The 13,775-nt window shown below is 50.3% G+C and overlaps 1 protein-coding gene across 1 annotated transcript; it reads right to left on the reverse strand.

The window, feature by feature from the left end:
- Positions 1 to 10,884: 10,884 nt before the first annotated feature.
- LOC138257285 (streptococcal hemagglutinin-like) lies at positions 10,885 to 12,714 on the reverse strand. Its single transcript, XM_069205896.1, has 3 exons — positions 12,264 to 12,714; positions 11,856 to 12,065; positions 10,885 to 11,771 (listed from the first exon to the last, which is right to left on the reverse strand). Exons 1-3 carry the CDS (start codon positions 12,712 to 12,714, stop codon positions 10,885 to 10,887), a joined length of 1,548 nt encoding a protein of 515 aa, XP_069061997.1.
- Between the last annotated feature and the right edge of the window lie 1,061 nt (positions 12,715 to 13,775).

Consider the following 13,775-nt stretch of genomic DNA (forward strand, 5'->3'; position numbering starts at 1 on the left):
GACATAGTTGGCCCCCTTGACCCTCCTACTGCTTCAGGCAATAGGTTTATCTTGGTGGTAGTGGACCATGCCACAAGATATCCTGAAGCTATTCCTTTAAGGACCACTACAGCTCCTGCAGTGGCAAAGGCCCTCCTGGGAATATTTTCCAGGGTGGGCTTCCCAAAGGAAGTAGTATCAGACAGAGGAAGCAATTTCATGTCTGCATACTTAAAGGCCATGTGGAAGGAGTGTGGTGTAACTTACAAGTTCACAACACCCTATCATCCACAAACAAATGGACTGGTGGAGAGATTTAATAAAACTCTCAAAGGCATGATTATGGGACTCCCTGAAAAACTCCGCAGGAGATGGGATATCCTTCTACCATGCCTCCTTTTTGCCTACAGGGAGGTACCCCAGAAAGGAGTGGGCTTCAGCCCCTTTGAACTTCTTTTTGGACACCCTGTTAGGGGTCCACTCACACTTGTAAAGGAGGGTTGGGAACAACCTTTAAAAGCTCCTAAGCAGGATATTGTGGACTATGTACTTGGCCTCAGATCAAGGATGGCTGAGTACATGAAAAAGGCCAGTAAAAACCTTCAGGCCAGCCAAGAGCTCCAGAAGCAATGGCATGATCAGAAGGCTGTTTTGGTTCAGTACCAACCAGGGCAGAAAGTGTGGGTCTTGGAGCCTGTGGCCCCAAGAGCACTCCAAGATAAATGGAGTGGTCCACACACAATTGTTGAAAAGAAGGGTGAAGTCACCTACTTGGTTGACTTAGGCACTGCCAGGAGTCCCCTTAGGGTGCTCCATGTCAACCGCCTGAAACCCTACTATGACAGGGCTGATCTCACCCTGCTCATGGCAACAGATGAGGGACAGGAAGAAGACAGTGATCCTCTACCTGATCTCTTCTCTTCCACAGAACAAGATGCTCTTGTGGAAGGGGTAGTTTTGGCTGATTGTCTTACTGCTGAGCAGAAAGATAATTGCATAAATCTCCTAGGACAATTTTCAGAACTCTTCTCCATTGTGCCAGGCACCACTTCTTGGTGTGAGCACACTATAGATACTGGAGACAGTTTACCTGTCAAAAGTAAGATCTATAGGCAGCCTGACCATGTCAGGGACTGCATAAAGCAAGAAGTTCAGAAGATGTTGGAACTAGGAGTGGTTGAGCACTCTGACAGTCCATGGGCTTCTCCTGTGGTACTGGTACCAAAACCCAATTCTAAAGATGGAAAGAAGGAAATGAGGTTTTGTGTAGACTATAGAGGTCTCAACTTGGTAACCAAAACAGATGCTCACCCTATACCCAGGGCAGATGAGCTAATAGATACACTGGCATCTGCCAAGTATCTAAGCACTTTTGATTTGACTGCAGGGTATTGGCAGATCAAAATGTCAGAAGATGCTAAACCTAAGACTGCATTTTCTACCATTGGAGGACATTACCAGTTTACTGTAATGCCTTTTGGTTTGAAAAATGCACCTGCCACTTTTCAGAGGTTGGTGAACACAGTCCTGCAAGGGCTGGAAGCTTTCAGTGCAGCATATTTGGATGATATAGCTGTCTTTAGCTCCAGCTGGGATGATCACCTGGTCCACCTTTGGAAAGTTTTGGAGGCCCTGCAAAAGGCAGGCCTCACTATCAAGGCTTCAAAGTGCCAGATAGGGCAGGGTAAAGTGGTTTATCTGGGACACCTTGTTGGTGGGGAACAGATTGCACCACTTCAGGGGAAAATCCAAACTATTATTGATTGGATTCCCCCTACCACTCAGACTCAGGTGAGAGCCTTCCTAGGCCTCACTGGGTATTACAGGAGGTTCATTAAGAACTATGGCTCCATTGCAGCCCCTCTTAATGACCTCACATCCAAGAAAATGCCTAAAAAGGTATTATGGACAGCAAACTGTCAGAAAGCTTTTGAGGAGCTGAAGCAGGCCATGTGCTCTGCACCTGTCCTGAAAAGCCCTTGTTACTCTAAAAAATTCTATGTCCAAACTGATGCATCTGAATTAGGAGTAGGGGCAGTCCTATCACAACTTAATTCTGAGGGCCAGGATCAACCTGTTGCTTTTATTAGTAGAAGGTTGACCCCTAGAGAAAAGCGTTGGTCTGCCATTGAGAGGGAGGCCTTTGCTGTGGTCTGGGCTCTGAAGAAGTTGAGGCCATACCTGTTTGGCACTCACTTCATTGTTCAGACAGACCACAAACCTCTACTTTGGCTAAAACAAATGAAAGGTGAAAATCCTAAATTGTTGAGGTGGTCCATATCCCTACAGGGAATGGACTATACAGTGGAACATAGACCTGGGAGTAGCCACTCCAATGCAGATGGACTCTCCAGATATTTCCACTTAGACAATGAAGACTCATCAGGTAATGGCTAGTCTTATTGTCCTTCGTTTGGGGGGGGGTTGTGTAGGAAAGTACCATCTTACCTGGCATGTTACCCCCATTTTTCACTGTATATATGTTGTTTTAGTTGTATGTGTCACTGGGACCCTGGTAACCCAGGGCCCCAGTGCTCATAAGTGTGCCTGTATGTGTTACCTGTGTAGTGACTAACTGTCTCACTGAGGCTCTGCTAATCAGAACCTCAGTGGTTATGCTCTCTCATTTCTTTCCAAATTGTCACTGACAGGCTAGTGACCATTTTTACCAATTTACATTGGCTTACTGGAACACCCTTATAATCCCCTAGTATATGGTACTGAGGTACCCAGGGTATTGGGGTTCCAGGAGATCCCTATGGGCTGCAGCATTTCTTTTGCCACCCATAGGGAGCTCTGACAATTCTTACACAGGCCTGCCACTGCAGCCTGAGTGAAATAACGTCCACGTTATTTCACAGCCATTTTACACTGCACTTAAGTAACTTATAAGTCACCTATATGTCTAACCTTTACCTGGTAAAGGTTAGGTGCAAAGTTACTTAGTGTGAGGGCACCCTGGCACTAGCCAAGGTGCCCCCACATTGTTCAGAGCCAATTCACTGAACTTTGTGAGTGCGGGGACACCATTACACGCGTGCACTACATATAGGTCACTACCTATATGTAGCTTCACCATGGTAACTCCGAATATGGCCATGTAACATGTCTATGATCATGGAATTGCCCCCTCTATGCCATCCTGGCATTGTTGGGACAACTCCATGATCCCAGTGGTCTGTAGCACAGACCCTGGTACTGCCAGACTGCCCTTCCTGGGGTTTCTCTGCAGCTGCTGCTGCTGCCAACCCCTCAGACAGGCAGCTGCCCTCCTGGGGTCCAGCCAGGCCTGGCCCAGGATGGCAGAACAAAGAACTTCCTCTGAGAGAGGGTGTGACACCCTCTCCCTTTGGAAAATGGTGTGAAGGCAGGGGAGGAGTAGCCTCCCCCAGCCTCTGGAAATGCTTTGTTGGGCACAGAGGTGCCCAATTCTGCATAAGCCAGTCTACACCGGTTCAGGGACCCCTTAGCCCCTGCTCTGGCGCGAAACTGGACAAAGGAAAGGGGAGTGACCACTCCCCTGACCTGCACCTCCCCTGGGAGGTGTCCAGAGCTCCTCCAGTGTGCTCCAGACCTCTGCCATCTTGGAAACAGAGGTGCTGCTGGCACACTGGACTGCTCTGAGTGGCCAGTGCCACCAGGTGACGTCAGAGACTCCTTGTGATAGGCTCCTTCAGGTGTTAGTAGCCTTTCCTCTCTCCTAGGTAGCCAAACCCTCTTTTCTGGCTATTTAGGGTCTCTGTCTCTGGGGAAACTTTAGATAACGAATGCATGAGCTCAGCCGAGTTCCTCTGCATCTCCCTCTTCACCTTCTGATAAGGAATCGACCGCTGACCGCGCTGGAAGCCTGCAAACCTGCAACATAGTAGCAAAGACGACTACTGCAACTCTGTAACGCTGATCCTGCCGCCTTCTCGACTGTTTTCCTGCTTGTGCATGCTGTGGGGGTAGTCTGCCTCCTCTCTGCACCAGAAGCTCCGAAGAAATCTCCCGTGGGTCGACGGAATCTTCCCCCTGCAACCGCAGGCACCAAAAAGCTGCATCTCCGGTCCCTTGGGTCTCCTCTCAGCACGACGAGCGAGGTCCCTCGAATCCAGCGACACCGTCCAAGTGACCCCCACAGTCCAGTGACTCTTCAGCCCAAGTTTGGTGGAGGTAAGTCCTTGCCTCACCTCGCTGGGCTGCATTGCTGGGAACCGCGACTTTGCAAGCTTCTCCGGCCCCTGTGCACTTCCGGCGGAAATCCTTCGTGCACAGCCAAGCCTGGGTCCACGGCACTCTAACCTGCATTGCACGACTTTCTAAGTTGGTCTCCGGCGACGTGGGACTCCTTTGTGCAACTTCGGCGAGCACCGTTTCACGCATCCTCGTAGTGCCTGTTTCTGGCACTTCTCCGGGTGCTACCTGCTTCAGTGAGGGCTCCTTGTCTTGCTCGACGTCCCCTCTCTCTGCAGGTCCAATTTGCGACCTCCTGGTCCCTCCTGGGCCCCAGCAGCGTCCAAAAACGCCAAACGCACGATTTGCGTGTAGCAAGGCTTGTTGGCGTCCATCCGGCGGGAAAACACTTCTGCACGACTCTCCAAGGCGTGGGGGATCCATCCTCCAAAGGGGAAGTCTCTAGCCCTTGTCGTCCCTGCAGTATTCACAGTTCTTCAGCCTAGTAAGAGCTTCTTTGCACCAACCGCTGGCATTTCTTGGGCATCTGCCCATCTCCGAGCTGCTTGTGACTTTTGGACTTGGTCCCCTTGTTCCACAGGTACCTTCAGACAGGAATCCATCGTTGTTGCATTGCTGATTTGTGTTTTCCTTGCATTCTCCCTCTAACACGACTATTTTGTCCTTAGGGGAACTTTAGTGCACTTTGCACTCACTTTTCAGGGTCTTGGGGAGGGTTATTTTTCTAACTCTCACTATTTTCTAATAGTCCCAGCGACCCTCTACAAGGTCACATAGGTTTGGGGTCCATTCGTGGTTCACATTCCACTTTTGGAGTATATGGTTTGTGTTGCCCCTATCCCTATGTTTCCCCATTGCATCCTATTGTAACTATACATTGTTTGCACTGTTTTCTAAGACTATACTGCATATTTTTGCTATTGTGTATATATATCTTGTGTATATTTCCTATCCTCTTACTGAGGGTACACTCTAAGATACTTTGGCATATTGTCATAAAAATAAAGTACCTTTATTTTTAGTATAACTGTGTATTGTGTTTTCTTATGATATTGTGCATATGACACTAAGTGGTACTGTAGTAGCTTCACACGTCTCCTAGTTCAGCCTAAGCTGCTCTGCTAAGCTACCATTATCTATCAGCCTAAGCTGCTAGACACCCTATACACTAATAAGGGATAACTGGGCCTGGTGCAAGGTGCAAGTACCCCTTGGTACTCACTACAAGCCAGTCCAGCCTCCTACACCGGTGATGCAGTTCTTTGGTGCCTGCGGTTGCAGGGGGACGATTCCGTCGACCCACGGGAGATTTCTTCGGAGCTTCTAGTGCAGAGAGGAGGCAGACTACCCCCACAGCATGCACCACCAGGAAAATAGTCAAGAAGGAGGCAGGATCAGCGTTACAGAGTTGCAGTAGTCGTCTTTGCTACTTTGTTGCAGTTTTGCAGGCTTCCAGCGCGGTCAGCAGTCGATTCCTTGGCAGAAGGTGAAGAGAGAGATGCAGAGGAACTCTGATGAGCTCTTGCATTCGTTATCTAAGGAAATCCCCAAAGCAGAGACCCTAAATAGCCAGAAAAGAGGGTTTGGCTACTTAGGAGAGAGGATAGGCTAGCAACACCTGAAGGAGCCTATCAGAAGGAGTCTCTGACGTCACCTGCTGGCCCTGGCCACTCAGAGCAGTCCAGTGTGCCAGCAGCACCTCTGTTTCCAAGATGGCAGAGGTCTCGAGCACACTGGAGGAGCTCTGGGCACCTCCCAGGGGAGGTGCAGGTCAGGGGAGTGGTCACTCCACTTTCCTTTGACCAGTTTCGCGCCAGAGCAGGGCTGAGGGGTCCCTGAACCGGTGTAGACTGGCTTATGCAGAAATGGGCACCATCTGTACCCATGAAAGCATTTCCAGAGGCTGGGGGAGGCTTCTCCTCCCCTGCCTTCACACCATTTTCCAAAGGGAGAGGGTGTAACACCCTCTCTCTGAGGAAGTCCTTTGTTCTGCCTTCCTGGGCCAAGCGTGGCTGGACCCCAGGAGGACAGAAACCTGTCTGAGGGGTTGGCAGCAGCAGAAGCTGCAGTGAAACCCCTGGAAAGGCAGTTTGGCAGTACCCAGGTCTGAGCTACAGACCTGTGGGATCATGGGATTGTGCCAACTATGCCAGGATGGCATAGAGGGGGCAATTCCATGATCATAGACATGTTACATGGCCATATTCGGAGTTACCATTGTGAAGCTACACATAGGTAGTGACCTATATGTAGTGCACGCATGTAATGGTGTCCCCGCACTCACAAAGTCCGGGGAATTGGCCCTGAACAATGTGGTGGCACCTTGGCTAGTTCCAGGGTGCCCACACACTAAGTAACTTAGCACCCAACCTTTACCAGGTAAAGGTTAGACATATAGGTGACTTATAAATTACTTAAGTGCAGTGTAAAATGGCTGTGAAATAACGTGGATGTTATTTCACTCAGGCTGCAGTGGCAGACCTGTGTAAGAACTGTCAGAGCTCCCTATGGGTGGCAAAAGAAATGCTGGAGCCCATAGGGATCTCCTGGTACCCCAATACCCTGGGTACCTTAGTACCATATACTAGGGAATTATAAGGGTGTTCCAGTATGCCAATGTAAATTGGTGAAATTGGTCAATAGCCTGTTAGTGACAATTTGAAAGAAATGAGAGAGCATAACCACTGAGGTTCTGATAAGCAGAGCCTCAGTGAGACAGTTAGTCATAACACAGGTAACACACAGAGGGCACACTTATGAGCACTGGGGCCCTGGCTGGCAGGGTCCCAGTGACACATACAACTAAAACAACATACATACAGTGAAATATGGGGGTAACATGCCAGGCAAGATGGTACTTTCCTACACACTGCTCATCTCATCCACAGCTACACCACTCATCTCATCCACAGCTGCACTGCTCATCTCACCCACAGATAGACTGCTCATCTCATCCACAGCTACACCGCTCATCTCATCCACAGCTAGACTGCTCATCTCCTCCACAGCTACACTGCTCATCTCACCCACAACTACACCGCTCATCTCATCCACAGTTACACAGCTCATCTCATCCACAGCTAGACTGCTCATCTCATCCACAGCTAGACTGCTCATCTCATCCACAGCTCCAACACTCATCTCATCCACAGCTAGACTGCTCATCTAATGAACAGCTAGACTGCTCATCTCATCCACAGCTACACCGCTCATCTCATCAACTCTGCTCATCACATCCACAGGTACACCACTCATCTCATCCACAGCTGCACTGGTCATCTCGTCCACAGCTACACTGCTCATCTCATCCACAGCTACACCGCTCATCTCATCAACACTGCTCATCTCATCCACAGGTACACTGTTCATCTCATCCACAGCTACACTGCTCATCTCATCCACAGCTGCACTGCTCATATCACCCACAGCTAGACTGCTCATCTCATCCACAGCTACACCGCTCCTCTCACCATCACTGCTCATCTCATCCACATCTACACTGCTCATCTCATCCACAGCTGCACGGCTCATCTCACCCACAGCTAGACTGCTCATCTCACCCACAGCAACACTGCTAATCTCATCCACAGCTACACTGCTCATCTCATCCACAGCTAGACCGCTCATCTCATCCACAGCTACACCGCTCATCTCATCCACAGCTAGACTGCTCATCTGATGAACAGCTGGACTGCTCATCTCATCCACAGCTACACCGCTCATCTCATCCACAGCTGCACTGCTCATCTCATCCACAGCTAGACTGCTCATCTCATCCACAGCTACACCGCTCATCTCATCAACACTGCTCATCTCATCCAAAGCTACACTGCTCATCTCGTCCACAGATGCACTGCTCATCTCACCCACAGCTAGACTGCTCATCTCATCCACAGCTACACTGCTCATCTCATCCAGAGCTACACCGCTCCTCTCATCAACACTGCTCATCTCATCCACAGCTACACTGCTCATCTCATCCACAGCTGCACTGCTCATCTCATCCACAGCTAGACTGCTCATCTCATCCACAGCTACAAAGCTCATCTCATCGACACTGCTCATCTCATCCACAGCTACACTGCTCATCTCGTCCACAGCAGCACAGCTCATCTCACCCACAGCTAGACTGCTCATCTCATCCACAGCTATATCGCTCATCTCATCCACAGCTAGACTGCTCATCTCCTCCACAGCTACACTGCTCATCTCACCCACAGCTACACCGCTCATCTCATCCACAGCTACACTGCTCATCTCATACACAGCTACACCGCTAATCTCATCCACAGCTAGACTGCTCATCTCGTGAACAGCTGGGCTGCTCATCTCATCCACAGCTACACCGCTCATCTCATCCACAGCTGCACTGCTCATCTCATCCATAGCTAGACTGCTCATCTCATCCACAGCTACACCGCTCATCTCATCAACACTGCTCATCTCATCCACAGCTACACTGCTCATCTCGTCCACAGCTGCACTGCTCATCTCACCCACAGCTAGAATGCTCATCTCATCCACAGCTACACCGCTCCTCTCATCAACACTTCTCATCTCATCCACAGCTACACCGCTCATCTCATCAACACTGCTCATCTCATCCACAGCTACACTGCTCATCTCGTCCACAGCTGCACTGCTCATCTCACCCACAGCTAGACTGCTCATCTCATCCACAGCTACACCGCTCCTCTCATCGACACTGCTCATCTCATCCACAGCTACACTGCTCATCTCATCCACAGCTGCACTGCTCATATCACCCACAGCTAGACTGCTCATCTCATCCACAGCTACACCGCTTCTCTCATCAACACTGCTCATCTCATCCACAGCTACACCACTCATCTCATCCACAGCTGCACTGCTCATCTCACCCACAGATAGACTGCTCATCTCATCCGCAGCTACACCGCTCATCTCATCCACAGCTAGACTGCTCATCTCCTCCACAGCTACACTTCTCATCTCACCCACAGATACACCGCTCATCTCATCCACAGTTACACAGCTCATCTCATCCACAGCTAGACTGCTCATCTCATCCACAGCTAGACTGCTCATCTCATCCACAGCTACACCACTCATCTTATCCACAGCTAGACTGCTCATCTCATGAACAGCTTGACTGCTCATCTCATCCACAGCTACACCGCTCATCTCATCAACTCTGCTCATCACATCCACAGGTACACCACTCATCTCATCCACAGCTGCACTGGTCATCTCGTCCACAGCTAGACTGCTCATCTCATCAACAGCTACACCGCTCATCTCATCAACACTGCTCATCTCATCCACAGCTACACTGTTCATCTCATCCACAGCTACACTGCTCATCTCGTCCACAGCTGCACTGCTCATCTCACCCACAGCTAGACTGCTCTTCTCATCCACAGCTACACCGCTCCTCTCACCATCACTGCTCATCTCATCCACATCTACACTGCTCATCTCATCCACAACTGCACGGCTCATCTCACCCACAGCTAGACTGCTTATCTCACCCACAGCTACACTGCTCATCTCATCCACAGCTACACTGCTCATCTCATCCACAGCTACACCGCTCATCTCATCCACAGCTACACCGCTCATCTCATCCACAGCTGCACTGCTTATCTCATCCACAGCTAGACTGCTCATCTCATCCACAGCTACACCGCTCATCTCATCAACACTGCTCATCTCATCCAAAGCTACACTGCTCATCTCGTCCACAGCTAGACTGCTCATCTCACCCACAGCTAGACTGCTCATCTCATCCACAGCTACACCGCTCCTCTCATCAACACTGCTCATCTCATCCACAGCTACACTGCTCATCTCGTCCACAGCTAGACTGCTCATCTCACCCACAGCTAGACTGCTCATCTCATCCACAGCTACACCGCTCCTCTCATCAACACTGCTCATCTCATCCACAGCTACACTGCTCATCTCATCCACAGCTGCACTGCTCATCTCATCCACAGCTAGACTGCTCATCTCATCCACAGCTACACCTCTCATCTCATCAACACTGCTCATCTCATCCACAGCTACACTGCTCATCTCGTCCACAGCTGAACAGCTCATCTCACCCACATCTAGACTGCTCATCTCATCCACAGCTACACCGCTCATCTCATCCACAGCTAGACTGCTCATCTCCTCCACAGCTACACTGCTCATCTCACCCACAGCTACACCGCTCATCTCATCCACAGCTACACTGCTCATCTCATCCACAGCTAGACTGCTCATCTCATCCACAGCTAGACCGCTCATCTCATCCACAGCTACACCGCTCATCTCATCCACAGCTAGACTGCTCATCTCATGAACAGCTGGGCTTCTCATCTCATCCACAGCTACACTGCTCATCTCATCCACAGCTGCACTGCTCATCTCATCCACAGCTAGACTGCTCATCTCATCCACAGCTACACCGCTCATCTCATCAACACTGCTCATCTCATCCACAGCTACACTGCTCATCTCGTCCACAGCTGCACTGCTCATCTCACCCACAGCTAGAATGCCCATCTCATCCACAGCTACACCGCTCCTCTCATCAACACTTCTCATCTCATCCACAGCTACACTGCTCATCTCATCCACAGCTAGACTGCTCATCTCATCCACAGCTAGACCGCTCATCTCACCCACAGCTACACCGCCCATCTCATCCACAGCTACACTGCTCATCTCATGAACAGCTGGACTGCTCATCTCATTCACAACTCAACCACTCATCTCATCCACAGCTGCACTGCTCATCTTATCCACAGCTAGACTGCTCATCTCATCCACAGCTACACCGCTCATCTCATCAACACTGCTTATCTCATCCACAGCTACACTGCTCATCTCGTCCACAGCTGCACTGCTCAGCTCACCCACAGCTAGACTGCTCATCTCATCCACAGCTACACCGCTCCTCTCATCAACACTGCTCATCTCATCCACAGCTACACTGCTCATCTCATCCACAGCTGCACTGCTCATATTACCCAGAGCTAGACTGCTCATCTCATCCACAGCTACACCGCTTCTCTCATCAACACTGCTTATCTCATCCACAGCTACACCACTCATCTCATCCACAGCTGCACTGCTCATCTCACCCACAGCTAGACTGCTCATCTCATCAACAGCTACACCGCTCATCTCATCCACAGCTAGACTGCTCATCTTCTCCACAGCTACACTGCTCATCTCACCCACAGCTACAGCGCTTATCTCATCCACAGCTACACTGCTCATCTCACCCACAGCTAGACTGCTCTTCTCATCCACAGCTACACCGCTCCTCTCACCATCACTGCTCATCTCATCCACATCTACACTGCTCATCTCATCCACAACTGCACGGCTCATCTCACCCACAGCTAGACTGCTTATCTCACCCACAGCTACACTGCTCATCTCATCCACAGCTACACTGCTCATCTCATCCACAGCTACACCGCTCATCTCATCCACAGCTACACCGCTCATCTCATCCACAGCTAGACTGCTCATCTCATGAACAGCTGGACTGCTTATCTCTTCCACAGCTACACCGCTCATCTCATCCACAGCTGCACTGCTTATCTCATCCACAGCTAGACTGCTCATCTCATCCACAGCTACACCGCTCATCTCATCAACACTGCTCATCTCATCCAAAGCTACACTGCTCATCTCGTCCACAGCTGCACTGCTCATCTCACCCACAGCTAGACTGCTCATCTCATCCACAGCTACACCGCTCCTCTCATCAACACTGCTCATCTCATCCACAGCTACACTGCTCATCTCATCCACAGCTGCACTGCTCATCTCATCCACAGCTAGACTGCTCATCTCATCCACAGCTACACCTCTCATCTCATCAACACTGCTCATCTCATCCACAGCTACACTGCTCATCTCGTCCACAGCTGAACAGCTCATCTCACCCACATCTAGACTGCTCATCTCATCCACAGCTACACCGCTCATCTCATCCACAGCTAGACTGCTCATCTCATCCACAGCTACACTGCTCATCTCACCCACAGCTACACCGCTCATCTCATCCACAGTTACACTGCTCATCTCATCCACAGCTAGACTGCTCATCTCATCCACAGCTAGACCGCTCATCTCATCCACAGCTACACCGCTCATCTCATCCACAGCTAGACTGCTCATCTCATGAACAGCTGGGCTTCTCATCTCATCCACAGCTACACTGCTCATCTCATCCACAGCTGCACTGCTCATCTCATCCACAGCTAGACTGCTCATCTCATCCACAGCTACACCGCTCATCTCATCAACACTGCTCATCTCATCCACAGCTACACTGCTCATCTCGTCCACAGCTGCACTGCTCATCTCACCCACAGCTAGAATGCCCATCTCATCCACAGCTACACCGCTCCTCTCATCAACACTTCTCATCTCATCCACAGCTACACTGCTCATCTCATCCACAGCTAGACTGCTCATCTCATCCAAAGCTAGACCGCTCATCTCACCCACAGCTACACCGCTCATCTCATCCACAGCTACACTGCTCATCTCATGAACAGCTGGACTGCTCATCTCATTCACAACTCAACCACTCATCTCATCCACAGCTGCACTGCTCATCTTATCCACAGCTAGACTGCTCATCTCATCCACAGCTACACCGCTCATCTCATCAACAATGCTTTTCTCATCCACAGCTACACTGCTCATCTCGTCCACAGCTGCACTGCTCATCTCACCCACAGCTAGACTGCTCATCTCATCCACAGCTACACCGCTCCTCTCATCAACACTGCTCATCTCATCCACAGCTACACTGCTCATCTCATCCACAGCTGCACTGCTCATATTACCCAGAGCTAGACTGCTCATCTCATCCACAGCTACACCGCTTCTCTGATCAACACTGCTTATCTCATCCACAGCTACACCACTCATCTCATCCACAGCTGCACTGCTCATCTCACCCACAGCTAGACTGCTCATCTCATCAACAGCTACACCGCTCATCTCATCCACAGCTAGACTGCTCATCTTCTCCACAGCTACACTGCTCATCTCACCCACAGCTACAGCGCTTATCTCATCCACAGTACACAGCTCATCTCATCCACAGCTAGACTGCTCATCTCATCCACAGCTAGACTGCTCATCTCATCCACAGCTACACCACTCATCTCATCCACAGCTAGACTGCTCATCTCATGAACAGCTAGACTGCTCATCTCATCCACAGCTACACCGCTCATCTCATCAACTCTGCTCATCACATCCACAGGTACACCACTCATCTCATCCACAGCTGCACTGGTCATCTCGTCCACAGCTAGACTGCTCATCTCATCAACAGCTACACCGCTCATCTCATCAACACTGCTCATCTCATCCACAGCTACACTGTTCATCTCATCCACAGCTACACTGCTCATCTCGTCCACAGCTGCACTGCTCATCTCACCCACAGCTAGACTGCTCTTCTCATCCACAGCTACACCGCTCCTCTCACCATCACTGCTCATCTCATCCACATCTACACTGCTCATCTCATCCACAACTTCACGGCTCATCTCACCCACAGCTAGACTGCTTATCTCACCCACAGCTACACTGCTCATCTCATCCACAGCTACACT

Source organism: Pleurodeles waltl, chromosome 1_2 (genome assembly GCF_031143425.1).
Source record: "Pleurodeles waltl isolate 20211129_DDA chromosome 1_2, aPleWal1.hap1.20221129, whole genome shotgun sequence".
NCBI classification, from domain to species: Eukaryota; Metazoa; Chordata; class Amphibia; order Caudata; family Salamandridae; genus Pleurodeles; species Pleurodeles waltl.

What these genes read in the sequence shown, in the direction of transcription:
- LOC138257285 (XM_069205896.1), bottom strand. Translation starts at nt 12,714, where the DNA reads ATGAGCAGTCCAGCTGTTCATGAGATGAGCAGTGTAGCTGTGGATGAG. An exon ending in AGCTGTGGATGAGATGAGCG is followed by an intron (nt 12,066 to 12,263) that starts GTCTAGCTGTGG and finishes TGAGCTGTTCAG; the next exon opens with CTGTGGACGAGATGAGCAGT. An exon ending in GATGAGCAGTCTAGCTGTGG is followed by an intron (nt 11,772 to 11,855) that starts GTGAGATGAGCA and finishes TGAGCGGTGTAG; the next exon opens with CTGTGGATGAGATGAGCAGT.